Source organism: Mytilus californianus, unplaced genomic scaffold (genome assembly GCF_021869535.1).
Source record: "Mytilus californianus isolate M0D057914Y unplaced genomic scaffold, xbMytCali1.0.p SCAF_19, whole genome shotgun sequence".
NCBI classification, from domain to species: domain Eukaryota; kingdom Metazoa; phylum Mollusca; class Bivalvia; order Mytilida; family Mytilidae; genus Mytilus; species Mytilus californianus.
In genome coordinates, this window is record NW_026262667.1 from 5,450,473 (window position 1) to 5,468,855 (window position 18,383).

The 18,383-nt window shown below is 30.0% G+C and overlaps 1 protein-coding gene and 1 long non-coding RNA gene across 12 annotated transcripts in view; one reads left to right on the forward strand and one right to left on the reverse strand.

The window, feature by feature from the left end:
- The window catches only part of LOC127727137 (uncharacterized), a 159,977-nt gene that overhangs the window by 62,986 nt on the left and 78,608 nt on the right, over positions 1-18,383 (forward strand). The window lies entirely within an intron of this gene.
- LOC127727121 (uncharacterized) overlaps positions 71-18,383 on the reverse strand; it is a 48,045-nt gene continuing 29,732 nt past the window's right edge. For 10 of the 11 annotated variants that reach the window (XM_052234556.1, XM_052234552.1, XM_052234555.1 and 7 more), the window contains 7 exons: positions 10,143-10,318; positions 9,346-9,446; positions 8,189-8,281; positions 6,753-6,992; positions 5,503-5,653; positions 4,139-4,274; positions 71-3,893 (listed from right to left, as the gene is read on the reverse strand). In XM_052234556.1, coding sequence (XP_052090516.1) covers positions 2,751-3,893; positions 4,139-4,274; positions 5,503-5,653; positions 6,753-6,992; positions 8,189-8,281; positions 9,346-9,446; positions 10,143-10,318 — 2,040 coding nt within the window. In that variant the 3' untranslated portion in view covers positions 71-2,750. The remainder of the gene's footprint in view (positions 3,894-4,138; positions 4,275-5,502; positions 5,654-6,752; positions 6,993-8,188; positions 8,282-9,345; positions 9,447-10,142; positions 10,319-18,383) is intronic. The other variant, XM_052234562.1, reaches the window with a different exon arrangement.

The following is an 18,383-nucleotide window of genomic DNA, read 5'->3' on the forward strand; positions in this document are numbered from 1 at the left end:
GGAAATCATGTTTAACACCACTTACAACTGGAAATCTTTGTTTTTCAGTAATATCACAAGGAAAAACAAATGGCTTTTGAAATTATTTTATAATTACCAGAATTATAGTATAAAGAATATTTGACACAATAAATTTATCAACAAGAATTATGTGTATATGAAAAAAATCTAAAGTAAATTTGTCATGACAAAATCTAAAAATAAAAAGTTAAATATGAATATGTTGTCAGTAAAAACAACACATGTATTTGGTAAAAATAGATATCATTATACACTATACAAAATAATAAAAAAACAAAAATCAAAAACAAAAGCAGTGTGACTACAAACATTGGCACGTTTTTAAAAAATACTTGTTAAATTCTATAGAAAATTGTATACCTCAAATTCAGAACTTGATGCAATGATTTGTTAATCTTAATTAGTTCAGACTTAGTTGTATAGAATTCAAACTTTTATTTTATTCATGTACAGTTCAACAGAAGATCTCTCTATTGGTGTTGCAGGTATAGAATCACTAATTTCGGGACCAGTCAGAGAGAACATACAAGAAAGTAGTATGCATTTTAAACAAAATAGTTCCTACGCATAGCTGTAACTTTGTCAACAAGTAATATATTTGGGTAATTTTGGTATCATATGAAAGCTTAGGGACTTGGGATATCTGTAGAACCCTTGTTGAAACTTTCTTTTGAATAATAAAAAAATATATGAAATTTTAATGGGAGGGCACATTTGCCCTGTTGTCCAGATCAGAAGGACCTGTTTTTGTATTATCAAACTTTCAGGAACCAGTGCGCTCTAATATGCAATTAAAGGTATGTTAAATTTCTCAACACAAGTCCAGATAAAGTAGTTTTGACATGAAATGACTGCCATTTTATTTGAACTTCAGATAAAGTAGCTATGAATTAGTGATTTTATACCTGCATTGATAAATATTGCATGCCTGTTCGTGAGATATTCCAGTTTTTCTTGTCCCTAAAACTGAACTACATTAACTATCAAAATTACGTGGGGGGATATATTTGCAATGTTATCTTAATCACAAAATAAGCTGAAAAATAACCCCTCGTTAAAAATCCACCTTTTTATAGTTTACTATAAAGTTATCATGCCCAGCTTAAAACAAACCAACTTTTATGATACACATGATGATTTTCACATATCATCAAAATCATAAGAATACAGCTAACATTTCAATGAAGGTACATGCTAAAAGTTGTCTACTTCGGTTGCTGACAAAATACATTATTCTACATTGTGTTTGAGTTAATTTGATTATTTTTTGGGGATACTAAATAAATGATAAAGCTGTATTTCATAAAATTAATACTAAATGAATATTCAAACAATTAAAAATAAAGGTTAGACTTGAGATATTGAAAAACAAACAAATAAATAAATGAAAAATAATCTGACATGATACAAACCAGCTAAAAAAGAAATTACATTACTGTAAGGAGTTGTCTCCCATTATCATTTATAATTAAAACTAAAAAATACATATTTTCTGCAATTTTAACTGCAAACATTTTCTATAATTGTCACTTAAAATCTTTGACAATATATGATTTCTGTGGTCTTTTGATTGACAGTTCGATGTAGTTATTTTACATAAGGCACACAACAGTAAGAGCTAGATCAGATAAAAATCATCTTAATTAAAAATAATTTATAATTTCTTGAATTATCCTGTCACTTTCATTATACAGATAATGCAAGCATAATCATTTTTGTGAATTTCTATCATTTTGTAAATTTTTTCTTTAATAATATTGTAAAAACAATTACAGTAATGTAAAAATTGTAAAATTAAGACAATTCTACAATTACAAATATATTTTAACATAAAAGTGCCTCAAATGCATAAAAGTTCTCAGAATTTCTGGTTTCTGGCTATAGCAATACCTGTTGTATTTCCTATAGGACCCTGATTATGAAATGGATTATCTCCCATACATGTGAATGATATGACAGAAGTAAATGAAAAAATGCACTAAATTATATCAATAAAGGGACATAGTCACTAGAACATAATCCAATAAGGAAGTCAATAATAAATTTAATTGTTCAAGCTTTCATTTTAAACAATCTTCATTTTCAGATTAATTTTAGATCCATATTTCAGAAAAGATTCCAATCACATTAAAAAGGAATTTCTGGAATAAAAAAAATTGTCTATTTTAAATCCTATTTATCCTCTTGAAAATTCAACTTGAAATCCCTCAATATTTTTATGTAGTTACCATTGAGAATTCATAGAAAAAAATGTACATCTCAAGTTCAAACTAAAAGGAGTCTATAATATTGATTTCTCTAGAAATCTTAGATTCAATGATATCTAGTAGGATGCCTTTAACAAAACAATGCTATCCTCTACATATGAGGCACAGATTTAGTCAACATTATTATATTAAAGGAATTCCAAAATTTTTTCAGGATATTGAATACAATAATTTTGACTAAATTCGGGTCTCATATAATATACAAACTACCTGTGAACTGTATCAATAATTTAGTAACTTAACTATCTCAGTCCTGGTAATATGCAAACTTAAAAAAATCTTTTAAATTCTAATTAATCAAAAATATGAAAATGCTTCAAAATCACCTGTTAAAAAAATGCATACCATACACTGGTATGATATAAACCATGAGACTTCCCTTTAACTCACCACAGTTTATATCTATACAGTACCTATTTATAATTATAATCAGAACAGCACTAAAAACACTGTCATAGCATATCAAGACACATCATCCTTAAATTTAACAGTTTTTTCAATAGAATTTTCTGTTATTTTCTGTAAATCAGATCCTTCTTTTTTCAGGCGACTAGTGGTTTCTACCTCGGTCCCAGTTCTATTTGTTGGCCATGGAGATTCTCCTTCAAACTGTTCAGCAGTTGGTATATTTATAGCCACAGTGGCAGGTGATAGAGGTGCTGACCTTTTTGGATCTGCTACTTTGGTTTCCTGTTTCTCTTCCACAGGTGGTTCTGGAGAAGGAGCAGGTGCTGGGGTGGTTTGTTTTACCTCTCGTTCTTTTTCAACAACCTGCACTTTGTTCTGTTTAGTTACCTGTCTTATTGCTTCATTAGTCTTTGCTTGAGATATATATTCGTCTTGTTTTGGTATGCTTGGGTGCGGCGGATTAGGAATGGGCATTTTGATTTGAGAAGAAATCTGAATATATTCAGTTTCAGATTTAGGGCCAAAACTTGAGTATAATGCTGGACTTCCAATACGCCCTGATCTTCCAGAAGAACTACGATAACCAAGTTTTGAACCAGACCGTTCACTGTTCCTATATGACTTATCACTTCCTCTTACAGAACTTGCAGACTTCAGTGAAATATCTGTGTTAGATCGTACAAGAGATCCTGTCGGTGGACCAACTATCAAATCAGATGTATTTGATCGCCCTATGCTATAATTCAAGGTCACAACTTTTGCCTTGGAATGTTTAGAACTTATATCACTTCTGTCACTAGCATGTGAATCCACAATACTAATTTTGCTAGGACTGCGCACATTTTCTTTTGAATCATCCATCCTTGGAGACATTCCATTTTGTTCAAAATAAATACTACTTCCATCCAGGCTATCCTCTGACTTATGATGTGTCCGTCGATTATCAAGCGTATGTCGCAAAACATCATCCACTGATAAATTATGAAGCATGGATTCATCATCCAATGATTTCTGGTCTATAGTAATGTCTACCATTTTATTATTTTGTTCATGACCAGTAACATATGTACGAGATTTTGGACGATGTTTTACTTTATAACTCCCTGGTCTTTCTATAATTGTCATACTTATTTTTTCTTTCATTCTATCTTCCTCATTTTCTTTAGTAAACAAAACAGGATGTGTCTCACATAAATTCTGAAAGAAAAAATTTACTTTCTTAATAATGGATAATACAAAGAATAAAATGGCTTGTGAAGGGCATTGGAATCACAACAACACCTCCTGTCAAGCCACATTAAAGACAGATCATTAACTTTTCAATCTAGGGTCAATTTAATGATAAGGGTAGCAAATAATGGACTTTTGATATCTGACTGAAAGGCATCTGCACCAAGATGAACTTACATCTGATGTAGAATAGTTATATGATAAATACTTACTGGTTTTGCTCTTTCCTCTGGCTCCCCTCTAGGGGAGATAACTTTAGTCACAGGACTGCTGACTGCATCATCCCAACACAATGGAATGATCATGACACCGTTACTTTTCTTTTCTGGTTCTTCTTCCTTTATATAGCTACAAAAGCAATGTACAAGTGTGATGAAAAGTCTAACAACCCTTTATATAGCTACAAAAGCAATGTACAAGTGTGATGAAAAGTCTAACATCCCTTTATATAGCTACAAAAGCAATGTACAAGTGTGATGAAAAGTCTAACATCCCTTTATATAGCTACAAAAGCAATGTACAAGTGTGATGAAAAGTCTAACAACCCTTTATATAGCTACAAAAGCAATGTACAAGTGTGATGAAAGTCTAACAACCCTTTATATAGCTACAAAAGCAATGTACAAGTGTGATGTAATGTCTAACAACCCTTTATATAGCTACAAAAGCAATGTACAAGTGTGATGTAATGTCTAACAACCCTTTATATAGCTACAAAAGCAATGTACAAGTGTGATGAAATGTCTAACAACCCTTTATATAGCTACAAAAGCAATGTACAAGTGTGATGAAAAGTCTAACAACCCTTTATATAGCTACAAAAGCAATGTACAAGTGTGATGAAAAGTCTAACATCCCTTTATATAGCTACAAAAGCAATGTACAAGTGTGATGAAAAGTCTAACATCCCTTTATATAGCTACAAAAGCAATGTACAAGTGTGATGAAAAGTCTAACATCCCTTTATATAGCTACAAAAGCAATGTACAAGTGTGATGTAATGTCTAACAACCCTTTATATAGCTACAAAAGCAATGTACAAGTGTGATGAAATGTCTAACAACCCTTTATATAGCTACAAAAGCAATGTACAAGTGTGATGAAATGTCTAACAACCCTTTATATAGCTATAAAAGCAATGTACAAGTGTGATGAAATGTCTAACATCATATATCTTATGATAATTTAGGTTTGTTTTGAACATAAAAAACATAGGTCACTATAATTTTTTCATTTCAATTTACAAAAAATATGTGCCCTGCATTATATTTTATTAATTAAACTCCCTCATATAAAGATTTGTAAATATGAAGATGTTTAGAATGGATTGTTTTTTTCTGTGTAGATGCTTATTTTATTCCTGTCCTTCTTCGTTCCTAGATGGTATAATGACTATGTCTTCTTGAATCTCCAAAGTGGTTGCACTTAAAATTACTTCCACAAATAAACACAATATTTTTTCATCTTCTATATTGAAGAATATTTCTTCATATGATTTAACTTGTATACCTTATATTTATATATTATGGAAAATAACTGAACTCTTTTAAAAAACCTTCTGTTCAGTATATATTACCTAGATTCCCTTGTCCATTTTTTGACCTTGAGATCTTGAGACTGGACACTTCCATTGATGCCAATCCTAACTTTATCCCCTTTCTGTAACTGGTGAGCTACCCTACTACCAACACTACTTTCTATGTTGTAATACTCTGCTTCCTCGCTCACTGTAATAGGCAGTAGTATCAAGTTAACACAAAGGTCAATAAATAGTTCATGTATGATTGATTGATCAGTGTTTGCTTTAGCAGTCTTAGTACAGAAAGGTTACATTGAAGCTAGGTTCATATATGAGAAAGTACATCACTTTGTTCTGATATTTAGTACATGTGATGCCTTGTAAGTAAAGTATGAATCAATGTTGGTCCATTGTAAATGTTAGCATTTTATATGTATTGTGAAATATTAATAAAATAACATTATACAACTTTCATATTAGAACATGTTTCAGATATCTATATTTCAAGGTTTTATAACTATGAGTTTGGTATATTTCATCAAAATAAAGTTTTTGAGATATATAATGAAATTCATACTGCCATTGCTAATACCTGAAACTCAAATATTACATGAAGTTATTTTGTTTTTAAAATTGGTTAGAACATGCCTTATGCTGTTAAGATGTCATGCATGTGAAATGTTAGGTGTGCATAGGACATAATGAAAGAAAATTAGATCATATCACCATACTGGAGTATCTGTTAACAGCCGTTTAACAATTGATTAATTGATATACAGGCTATAAATTTCAGTTTATCAGATTATCTCCCCATATTTTGAACTAAACATTTATTACCAACATAAAAGATGAAATTATTGCTTTATATTTCTATGTTTGTGTATTTGTTGTATTATTATTCCATTATGTTTTTAAATCACTACATGTATTTGTTTCGAGAGAAGACAACCACTTCAAGATTATTTGAGATAATGCATTCATATAAGATTACTACTCTGGTTTCCTTATCCCTTTTTTTTTTGATTACTTGTATACTTGATGAATTCATTAATAAAATATGTTTACACTAATGAATATTGTCTTACAATTTAAAACTTGAAAACATAATTTTACGTTTTCTTTTACTGTAAAAAGAAAAAAAGTTTACCGATTCCTATCCATCTGCTTCTTTCCTTGTTATGCTATAATTGAAATGATGCTTATTTCCGAGCTTTTAACCAAGGAGAACATACAAAGATTGCTCTGTTTATCCCTTTGCAAATCTACTACAACTAACAAGCAAATGCTGCAAATCTACTACAACTTACAAGCAAATGCATCCACAATGCCAGTGGATCCGTCTGCAGGTGTTCCCCCAAACATCAGCCAGCTATCAAAGCTAGTGGGCCCCTCCTTGGATTGTCCCCTTACAAACACACCCTGGTTTAAGGTGTGATGTTCTGGTTCCCAGTGCTCATGAATTTTCTGTGTTAATTCTTTTGTTTGTCTACTTGACACCAAAAGAGGATCATTTTTCTTTTTTCTATCTTCAGATTTTTGTACTGCTCCTATAAATTTAATATAACACTGCTCTGTATATAAATTTCTTTGTGTCTGCATATTTTTGTTCTCATTAAGCTCTAATGTAGCTATAATAACTGAAGTGAAACTTAAGGTAGTATGGGAACGAAAAGATGGAGAAGGTTATTTTGGATCTCAATTGATTTAAAGAATTTTTTTAATCAAAATTAGAAAACTGATATTGAACTACAGTTTATTTGCTGATACGATTTTTTTATTCATTCAAGACTTCCAAAAAAAGAGTGGACAACTCAGACAATTCTTCTTTCTATAAGATTGTACTATAACTTTACCTATTTGTTAAGAAGCAAGATAATAACACTTCTATGATTTTATTTTATTTTCTGACAGCATTTTAAAAGCTAATTTCTCATCTTTTATCTCAAAATTCTAATACTTTTAATAGAATATTGGAATTTAATAGTATAATGCAAAGTACCTATCTGTACAGTATAACAAATTCTATAATTTTTATATATAGTCCCATACTACCTTAAATTTATATATATATATTTAAGTAAATGCTGCTTTCAAAACTTACTAAATTTGTTTTAGCCACTTTGATCATGGATAAATTTTTTAAGATGACCATTAATCATGCATTTTTTTCAGAATGTATAAACTATTAGATTTAGTTTACACCATTGAAAAATTCTGTTAAAACTTTTCTGTTAATTGGAAAGATTAAAACCAAAACCTGTGCAATAACTGGAGTTAACTTGCTATAACATTCTTTTTCTCAGAAATTTTGACTAAAAGCATGATGCAAGTTTTAAAGTTTTACAATAATTTATACACATGTACAAACTATACTTCTAACTATTTCAAGCCTGTTTCTACTATCAGCCATAAGTAAGACAATTATATATTGTGAAAGTCCTTGCTAATAAGTTATTGATTCATATGATCTTTAAAAACCTTGTGGTTTGAAACTTCTAATAATATAAACTAAAGAAAACTTTCTAATATCACACTCTTTAAGTTTAATATTTCGAATATACCACAAAATTTCACAAACATTGGAACTTCCACAAATAGTTATACCTTCAAAATGATTGGAGATAACTTAGCTGCAAAATGGAACAAAATTTATCTAAAACCATCTATCAATCCGAAAAATGTTATACCAAAGTTTAACTGCATTAGTTAAAAGACATCAAGTTTATCTTTTCTATTATAGTACCTGCTGTTTTGGGACGTAAATTGGACCTCGGTCTGTTAGTTCTTGGAGTTGATGGCTGTGATTTGGAAGTCAGCGGTCTTCCTTGAATCTCAACTAAAAAAAGTATAAACTTTATTTTCAACAAGGAACAAATTTTTTTTATAACAAAGTGGAAGTAACAAATTATAACACATAAAAAAGAAGGATATACAGACATACTTCAATAAAGACATTGTTTATTGGTGGCTTTTTTTATTGCAAAGGGATAATAAGCTTTAATTTCCAAAGCAAAATAATGATTAGAGTAATTTCCTATAAGATAAAAACAAAAACAATCATATTGACTTCTTTATGGTATCAATATTGTGTGATATTGACGGATCTAATCCTGATTTTATAGAAATTCAATAAATATTATCATCAAATGTCAACATTATGGTATAAAGTTATCAGATAAAGCGGCAGTGACTTAACACTTTTGTTTTATCAGGACTCCATAATGTTTATTGCTGTAAATTGGTGGATTGTTTTTGGTGAAAATTACCAAACTATTTTGTGACAGCTAAATCATTTGTAATTCCATTATATGATAGTATAATCAACATACTATTTTTATAACTACTATCAAAAATCATTATTTTGTCAGCAAAAAACAATTTCAAATTTGTTCCCACATCAAGAAAAATATATCAAGATTGCATGACTGATTCCAATGCTGCTAAATAAGAATAATCCATTTTAAAAACATTATTAAACTCTTCATATTAAGAACAAATTAAGAGATTACACAGTGTTACAAGTTAATCTGTACTGAGTGTTTACACAGACAGACAATTTTGATCATATCTTTAAAAAATTTGTAAATGGTTCCACAATACCCTGGGTCTTGCTTGCTATCATTGCTGTCATGTTATGTTGAATGCTAAAAACTAATTCCATTTATCAGTAAAATACAGAAAATTTAAAAAAGTAAAATTTCTTGATGATGAAGAAGCTTCTGTCTAAGTTTTGTGACATTCTAGGAAGGTTTGACAAAATGATTGTTGTCTAATATGTAAAACATTGTTTAAGGAATGATTTGTACATTTAATGCAAAATCACATAAGTTTCAGTTCTGAATTTTTTTTCTTTTCCAATATTGCATCAATTTTACAATAAGAGTTCTTTATGTAACATACTGTTTAAACGTTTAAATTTCCTGAGATGATCTTGATCACCATAATACTGTCTGTTTGGAGACTGTGGACGTCTTCCCTTGGATGGAGCTGACTGTATGTTTCTGAAATAAATTACATCTACTATTAAAGTATGTAAATGTGTGTTTTTTGTACTGCATGGGAGCAAGACCTTTCCAGATTTTTATACACCTGTCTTAAGGAAGAGCTGGTGTCGACTGCCATCCCAGATTGTAAAATAACAGAAAACAATTGGTCTATATCTTTAATGAAATATGCAAATTTTCATTTTTTAAGAATTTTCATCTAAACGAAGAAAATTGTGTGTTTTATTTGATTTTTTTTTACTGTGTTAACAAATACCAATGTTTTTGTTCAATGCATTTGTTTTCCATCTTAGTCATATATGGGGAGATAACTAGATAATCTAATTTTATAAAGGAATGCACAGTTAATGTACCTATTTTATTTTGCAGCAAGAAAACTAGTTCCTTGAAGCCAATTTTTCTTTTTATTTTCTGAAAGCATGTATAGGAGCTATCTTCTCATATATCATTTCAAAATTATATCCTTTAGTTTTCTTTCTATTCACACAAAAATTGGTTTTCCGTGTACAATCTTTACAAAATTGGACAATTTTGCACAACATGTTGCTTGAAAAAAAAGCTCTGTGAGACTGTGACCAATACTTATTATTTTATTTTAGAAAAAAAACATGATATAAACTTCATTTTGACAACAGTACAAAAACTGTTAGTCCCCACGTCTACCACATCTACCATAGCCTATAAAATACATACCTTGGTTTATTATAAATGGAATGAATAAGTTGATGCTGTTCTTTTATGATGTCTGTGGATGATTTAGGCCTATATGTCCTGGTCCCAGTCACATCAATATTGACAGTTCGACAGGATAATACTGGTTGTGGAGGGTAATAACGATGTTTTATTTCTATCTCACCTAGGGGGCGCTTCTACAAAATGAAACACAAAAAGTGTCAAATATCTGAACAATGCAACCCACATCAAAATTCTAGGATATCTCCATGTATAAACTCAATGTATTGTCTGAAGGGTTTTAAAAACAGGGAAGATACCAAAGAGCAATAGGGTGGGGGGTCTCAACATGGGATTTTGGGTACAGTTGTGCAGCTGGGATTTAAAAAACACCCCCCATTCACATATTGAATAATTGTGAAATCCCTACCTATACATATATTTCACAGCGAAATCATAACCCATTCATATATTTATCAATACCAAAACTTGTGTCAATAAGTTTCAGCAGATGTGGAAATTTTAATGACAAAGAGTTTGAGAAAATCAGTGAAGATCGTTGCACAACAAACTGAAAAATTATGACCCATTTATATACACAATTACTACCTATTGATATATTTCCTCGGTAAAATTGCACCCCATTGATATATTTGATGTATCAAAAAAGGGACCCATTCCAGCGGCACATATGTATAGACCTTCATATAGGAAGAGACCCCCCCCCCCCCCCCCCCCTTGGCTACAGGGAAAACTGAAGATCAGACAAAGCTGTACACTTTACCATTATCTACTCAGAAACTGAAAGAGCACAGTCTAATCAAAGGGGTACTTAAGTGTGGTTATGTCAACGTATATTTGTTCTGCCTAACAGAAGTTCCACTGGAAACTTTGTTATAAACAACTCCCTTCTTAGAGAGAAAATGTAAGATTAGAGAAAGCTTTAAACTGTAGCATCTATAGGCTAATCAAAAGGTCTTTAACTTATGAGTGAATACTGGGAAAGATCCTGACTCTTAATAGGCATATAAAAATGTGACAAGTTAAACTAGTTAAATTTGTGATCTCAACCCTCTATAGCTCACTTTAGGAAATTCTACTTTTTCCTATGCGGCTATGATATACAATCAAACTATATAAAACCAGAGTGCACATGCTAAAATGTCTCAACCGCCTCACTGATCATAATGGATTTATGTTAAAAGTCTTTAAATTAAGATAAAGTTTTTACAACAAATATCACATAAACTTAACATTATTAATGAACCATGTAAATGAGGTCAAGGTCAGATGAACCCTGCTAGACAGACATGTACAATCATTCCATAGGCTTAATATAGTTGGCCTACTGCTACTGCATATAGTACCCAAGAAATAGACCAAACCATGAAAACTAAACATTGACCAATGAACTATAAAATTAAGGTCAAGGTCAGATGAAACCTGCCAGACTGACATGAATGCCTTACGATCATTCCATACACCATATATAGTTTAACTTCTGCTTATAGTATATGAAAAACTGACCTATTCACATAACTTTTACCATGATTACTGATCCATGAAAGGAAGTTGCAGGACATAGACCTTGTAGGTTGCGCTTTGTAAATACAGCTCAGGCCCGTACGAAATATTTAGCAGGATTCCTACCAGACTATAGCAGGAATTCACACGGAATTAGCAGGAAATTTTAAATTCCTATTACTTTTTAGACGTACTAGGAAAAACTTCAGTTTTTCTGACAGGATTTTTCACTTTCCTACAACAACATTCCTGGTTTGGGTAACAGGAATATTTTTTCCTGCCAGAAAATCTTTCTACCAGGAATGTTTTCTTATCTAAGCAGGATTATTATCTTGACTGCTATTGGTTTGTATTCAATTATCTTTAACTGGATTCCGGTTTGCTTATAACATTTATTTTGCTGTGTAATAAGAGACCAGGTTCCAGTTAACAAATTCAAAAGTTGGAGGGTAAAAGATTCAGATTGTGTATAAACAATACTGCAAAGATTGAATAATTACCATGAGGGAAATATTTGAATGTAAGACAGGATTGCTTATGAAGGTATTTAAATTTAAGCTACACTTTTTCATGTTTTAGAGGAAGTTTTTAATTTCTAATTTGCATGATAGTCAAATTAATTCAACTTATCGAAAAATGGAAATCTAAGTCTTCAATCATATTTTGTCTAATATATATTATAAGTTCATCTGATCTACATTTTTGTTGTAAACATATATACCAATACTTTAAAAAAAAAAAAATTTGAGAGTGAACAAAAAAACTGATACATCTTTTTCCATCATAATTAAATTCAAAAACACATTACAAACCTGGTTTATAACACAACTTTTATATGTGGTAGCTACTTCAAAAATCTAAGTGTCAAATTTTGTAACAAGAATTTTTAACATGTATTTTCTTTGTTCTTTGTGGCTAAGATTCAAACTAATGCCTTCACTGACCCAGTTATGTATATGTGTATACACCTAAGTTTGTAATGTATATTTTTAGATTCCTGCTAGAAAATCAATTTTCCTGGTAGGAATTTATGAAAAAAATCCTACCAGGAATATTCAAATTAGCAGGAAAATTTGTAGGAATTTTACTTTCCTACCAAATTATTCCTGCTAATTTGAATATTCCTGGTAGGAATCACATTATTCCTACTAAAAAAATCCTGCTAATTTAAATTTTTCGGCTGTTTTTCCTGGCGGATTCCTGCTACAATCAAGCAGGAATATGCACACTTTCCTGGTAGGAATTCTTAACAAATTCCTACTAGATTCCTTGTACATTCCTGTAGGACCAGTTCGTACAGGTGGTTCATAAATCATGCCTCTTTTGGGGAGATATCAATTATTCATAGATATTTTGTTTTATTAACTTCTGGTTCCCAGATATGATCTCCATGTTTCATCTCATAGAGACACAACTTGGGAGTTTTATATAAGTACTGTTGGATAAAGGACAAATTGAATTCACAGGAAGACTCAAAGTAAAGGGAGGGTAGTATAGAATTTTAGTTTAAGTTGAAACTCTTAAAAGTTCAAGGCATATAAATTGCAAAAAAATAGCAGTGCATATGAACTTTACATTCCAGAATATGATTTTTTACGAAACTTCATAGTAAAAGCTGCACAGTTTTAGCCATAAAAGAACTTCCTATGGGAAATTGCATTGTCTATATTTACAAAAGTGCAACCTGTAAGGATACTATATACTAAATATCATTATTCTGTTTCTCATTATAAGTGAAAAATTCAAATGATAAATAAACTTGAGACAGACATAAGTCTCACCTTTATGTAATTTTGATAGCATAATGCAAATATTGAATCCAAATGGCAATATTTAAACTTGTAAACTATGCAAAATATCCAAAGTCAATGAACCATGATTTATGGTGCAGGACAAAATAACCCAAATGGAAATGAGAAATGCCAATGCTTATAAAACTGCATACCAAATACCATTGACTTATCTTAAGTGTTTCCTTTTAAAATAACATAAACACAAACTTTTATTGTAAACAATGTAAAAGTTTTAAAGTCAATGAACCATGTTGAGGGGTGGGACCATATAATCACCAGGGAAAAGAGACTTGCAAATGCTAATACAATTGCATACCAAATATTATTGATTTAACATTAGTGGCACCTCTAAAACTGGTCTAATTACAAACTTAACATGTAAACTATGCAAACAATCAAAGTCGATCGACCATTACTGAGGGGGAGGGGCCAAATAATCTACATGGAGATGGATGTGTCAATGCTAATACAACTGCATACCAAATATCATTGACCTACCACTAGTGGTTTCCCTAAAACCTGACCTAATCACAAACTAATACATTGTTGACGTCCCCTCTGCCAACACCGATGCCAAAGCCGTTGCCAACAGCATACTTAAGTCTCGCTTTTTGATTCTGTCAAGGCGAGACAAAAAACTATGTAGTTTTTTGAAGCAGTTGCTGAACCATGAAAATGATAATGGACATAGGGTAGAGGGAAATATACAAAGTACTAAGCATCCAGGTCCTCTACCTTCTGAAATATATAGCTTTATACCAAAAGTTTTGTCAGTCTGTTTGTTAGTATTGGAGAAATATGTGACGGAAGTTTTTAAAGATTCAACATATTGATAAATGCAAAATATAGACAAACAGGAAGTAGGCATCTAGTAGATACAAAAATGTTTACAGGTTACAACACATCATTGTAAAGCATCTGACCAAATATAATATCAAAGTGTTACAACTCATAATTGGCAAGCATCTGACCAAATATAATATCAAAGTGTTACAACTCATCATTGTAAAGCATCTGACCAAATATAATGTCAAAGTGTTACAACTCATCATTGTCAAGCATCTGACCAAATATAATGTCAATTTGGACAGCAGTTTCTGAGAAAAGTGTGGCTATCGCTATAACTTGGGATAAAATAATTGAATATAAATGCCCAACCCATGGTTAAATGTTAACAAATCTACGGCTGCCATGAATTATTTCTTAAATATGTTTACCTGTCACATGATTTAACAAAAATAGTCTTTGATTTTAGCTGATATTTATATTACAATCTTTTAAAAATGGATAAAATCTAGTGTATTTGAACAGATGCAAATCTTTTTGTGTAATGGTATAGCATTATTTAGTAATGTATCTGTAATAAATGATAGAACTGCAAGGACAAGATTTCATACTGCTGTTGTCATGTTACCAGCCGAGGAAACATTTAGCTTTAGACGACATGGACTCATGATTCTTTAACTTTTTGTTTTTATGACTTCAAAATATAATCCATTAAACTCTGATGTCAATATTAATTCAATATTTAGATTTCTTCATACTACTTATAAAAGTTAAAAATCATTTTGATTTGATTAGTTACAAAAACTGTTTAGTTTAAGAACTGATATTTAATGGTTTCCTACATTTAAATTAAATGGTCCACAAAATTTTAAAATTAAAAATTAGAATTAGTGCTCTACATAAGAACAGGATACAATTAATAACAATTTATACATATAAAAAGTGTTTTTTTTCAACACTTCCAAAATAGAGAAAAAAACTCACAGTAGTCCTACATCTTCGAAATTTAAATGTGAGAAAAAACTCACAAAATTCCTACATCTGCACAATTCAAATGTGAGAAAAAAATGCACAGAATTCCTACATCTTCAAAATTTAAATGTGAGAAAAAAACTCACTGTATTCCGACAACTTCACAATTATTTTCCATGTAGGTTGACAACATGAAGTCCTCTTGATAACTTGTATGCATATCCAGACATTTACATAGTGAGTCCAAACATTTTTGAAATCAATAACAGAATTTGTTAAACTTTTTCTTTGATAAGCATTCAACTTTCAGACCTACACGTCAATTACTCTGTCACTTAGAAGTATAATTTGAATATGGAATTCACATAAACTAAACAAGTTAGTCTGAAATACAACACATAAAACAAGATATGCTCCACAGCAACATTAATCTACACTTTACTTTCACTTTAATGCTTGGTGTTTTATATTATTATGTAACTTTCATGGTTAAAATCTTTAAATTATTTATGACAAATATAAAACTTAATCAGATTATTTTGTCAGGGATGTCATTTTCATTCAATATAGGTAAATTATATATAATAAAATTCTGAGGTATATATTCTAAGTTCTAACTCCCCTACTGTGATTTTTCAGATGAACATTTTGTGATCCGGAATGAATGTTTCAGTTGGAGTAAAAAATAGGACACACATATTCAGGATGATTTCACTGTATGGTATTATACAACACATGTGCATTTGATTTCTATATGTTAGCAACAATTGTGTCCTTATTCATAAGTATCTTACAGCAAAACAGCCATTTAACAATAAAAACAGAATTTTAAAACTTTAAGTCTATAAGAAAATAATTATCTTGGATGAACAGATCAAACATCTGGTAAATATTTGAAAACAAAATTATGAAAATGATCAAAACTTAAATGCTGCATTGCAAACATTAGGATTAACAAATTTTACTAAAACTTTTGAAATTAACCTTTTATTTCTGATATACTATAATATACACGTATCAGTGTTATACATTGTCTGGATAACAACTAGGAATTTTTTACTTTAAGTATGATATGTGATTTACAGGTTTGAAATTATTGGCTGAGAAGACTACATTATTCATTATCCTAGGTCTCTGAGAAATAATATAATTATTGGATTCAAGTATTTAATATAGGTTATAGTGACCCATTTGTAATGGAAATCTAAGCATGCAATGACTATGTCAGGACGATTCAAAGTTGTTGAACTATATTGTACTATAAAAAAAGGTACTGAGATGGTAAAATATCCCTGATATTCCACTATCAATTTCTGAAAATGTGTAAAAACACTAAACTTATGGTCATATGGACTTATGTATGGACAAATACACAGGAATATATTCATATATACCAGTGTATATATATGAAACACATTCAAAAAATTGGCTGTTCCTAGACAAGCAGATTATAAATGTATTGCCAATTTCTTTCTTAATTTCCTTACATTAAAAAATATAACAGTTTTTGTCATAAAAAATTGTTGGATTTTTAAATGATGAAAAGAGATGATTTATATTTCTCAGTTACCTATAATGAAGAAATTCATCTACTCACTTCAATGAATCAAACCCAAAACAGACCATTAAAGAATAAAATATTATGCTCACAATATCAAGAAAATAAGTATTTCAACAAAATTAATAAACATATAATTAAGTAAAACTTTATACATACCCTTAAAAATAGCAAACTCAGATTATATTACCAGATAATTTATTACAAGGACATTCCAATAACATGGTTTTGACACATATAAAATGGTTAAACCTAATAAGTTAAAATATTTTTTCTTATCAACACCTTTTATCTAACTTAAGGTCTCAACAAATTTAATTAAATACTAGCTAGAACACTGCTTAATTGGCCTTGTTTTAAACAAAGTTACTATAAATAGTTATTCCTTTATAAAAGTGTATCAATTTGAGCGATTATGTAATGCTATACTTTAGATAATTAATTTAAATGATTTTCATTAACTTTGAAAAGTGAATGACAACAACTGTGGAAGTATGCTTAAGTTAATAAAGGAGTACTAGCACTTTGTAATAAAACAACACCAGGAAAACTACACCAGGTATCTTGCTTAAAAAAAGCGTGAATCAAGCACACCTTAAGGCTGACCTTTTAGTCTTATCAATAATCAAGGTCAAAGAATAAAACAAAGTAATCTTAAATATGAAATATAATATCTATCAGGTAATATTTGGATTGAAAATTATTGCATAAAATTTATTCTCATTAAGTATGAACGTCATAAAGGTTATCACATGAAGTACATACAATTACTCAATAAATTTTCCCTGTCACATATGTAATAAAATTTTCCCCATTTGTTTGTAAAAGTTTACCCCTAGATGTCATTTGGTTTTTGATATTTTCAACATAATTTGTTTTTTTTATTAAAAAAAGGGAGAAAACATTCTTACCTTCAACATGCAATGTTCAAATTTTTTAAATGTGTCAACTCGTTAACAAGGGCTTTTCTAAATGAAACAGACCTCCTGAATTGTTTGGACAATACTAATTGGTCAAATTTTGTAAAGACTATCTGTCAGGGTTAATCCAAAATAACAATCATAAAGATCTTTAAAAACCCTATAATCATCTCTTTTAAGAAGATATACAAGCAAGTTCATATCAAAAAGTAAACAAAGCACAAGATAAAAATAACACTTCTTTCATGAATACACAAAGCATATTCATATCTTCAAAAGATAGTGGGGACATGTTATAATTCTTCTCTTCAATCAAACTTTAAAATAATGGACAGAAGAGATCAGATTAATATTTGGTCTAAAGAAAACAAAAAATCTTATTATGTCTGTTCAGGAATGTCAGTTAATGTCATATTAAAGGAAAGAATTTTACAAGAATGATTTTTTCAATTTTTTAAAGAATTTAAAGAACTGGTCATCTCGATTTTTGCATGATCTTTTCAATGTATCTCACATTAAATATTTACATCAAAATAAGGTCTGTTATAATTTGACTTAAGTGACTTTAACTTTGTTACATATCAATCAATTTTCATAACATTTTTTCCTCAACCTCTCAGAAAAAGTTGCTTACATATATGTGGAGAATTTGCATGTTATAATGACTTTTACAGCCAATAGAAAAATAATTTAGGTATATATACTTGAT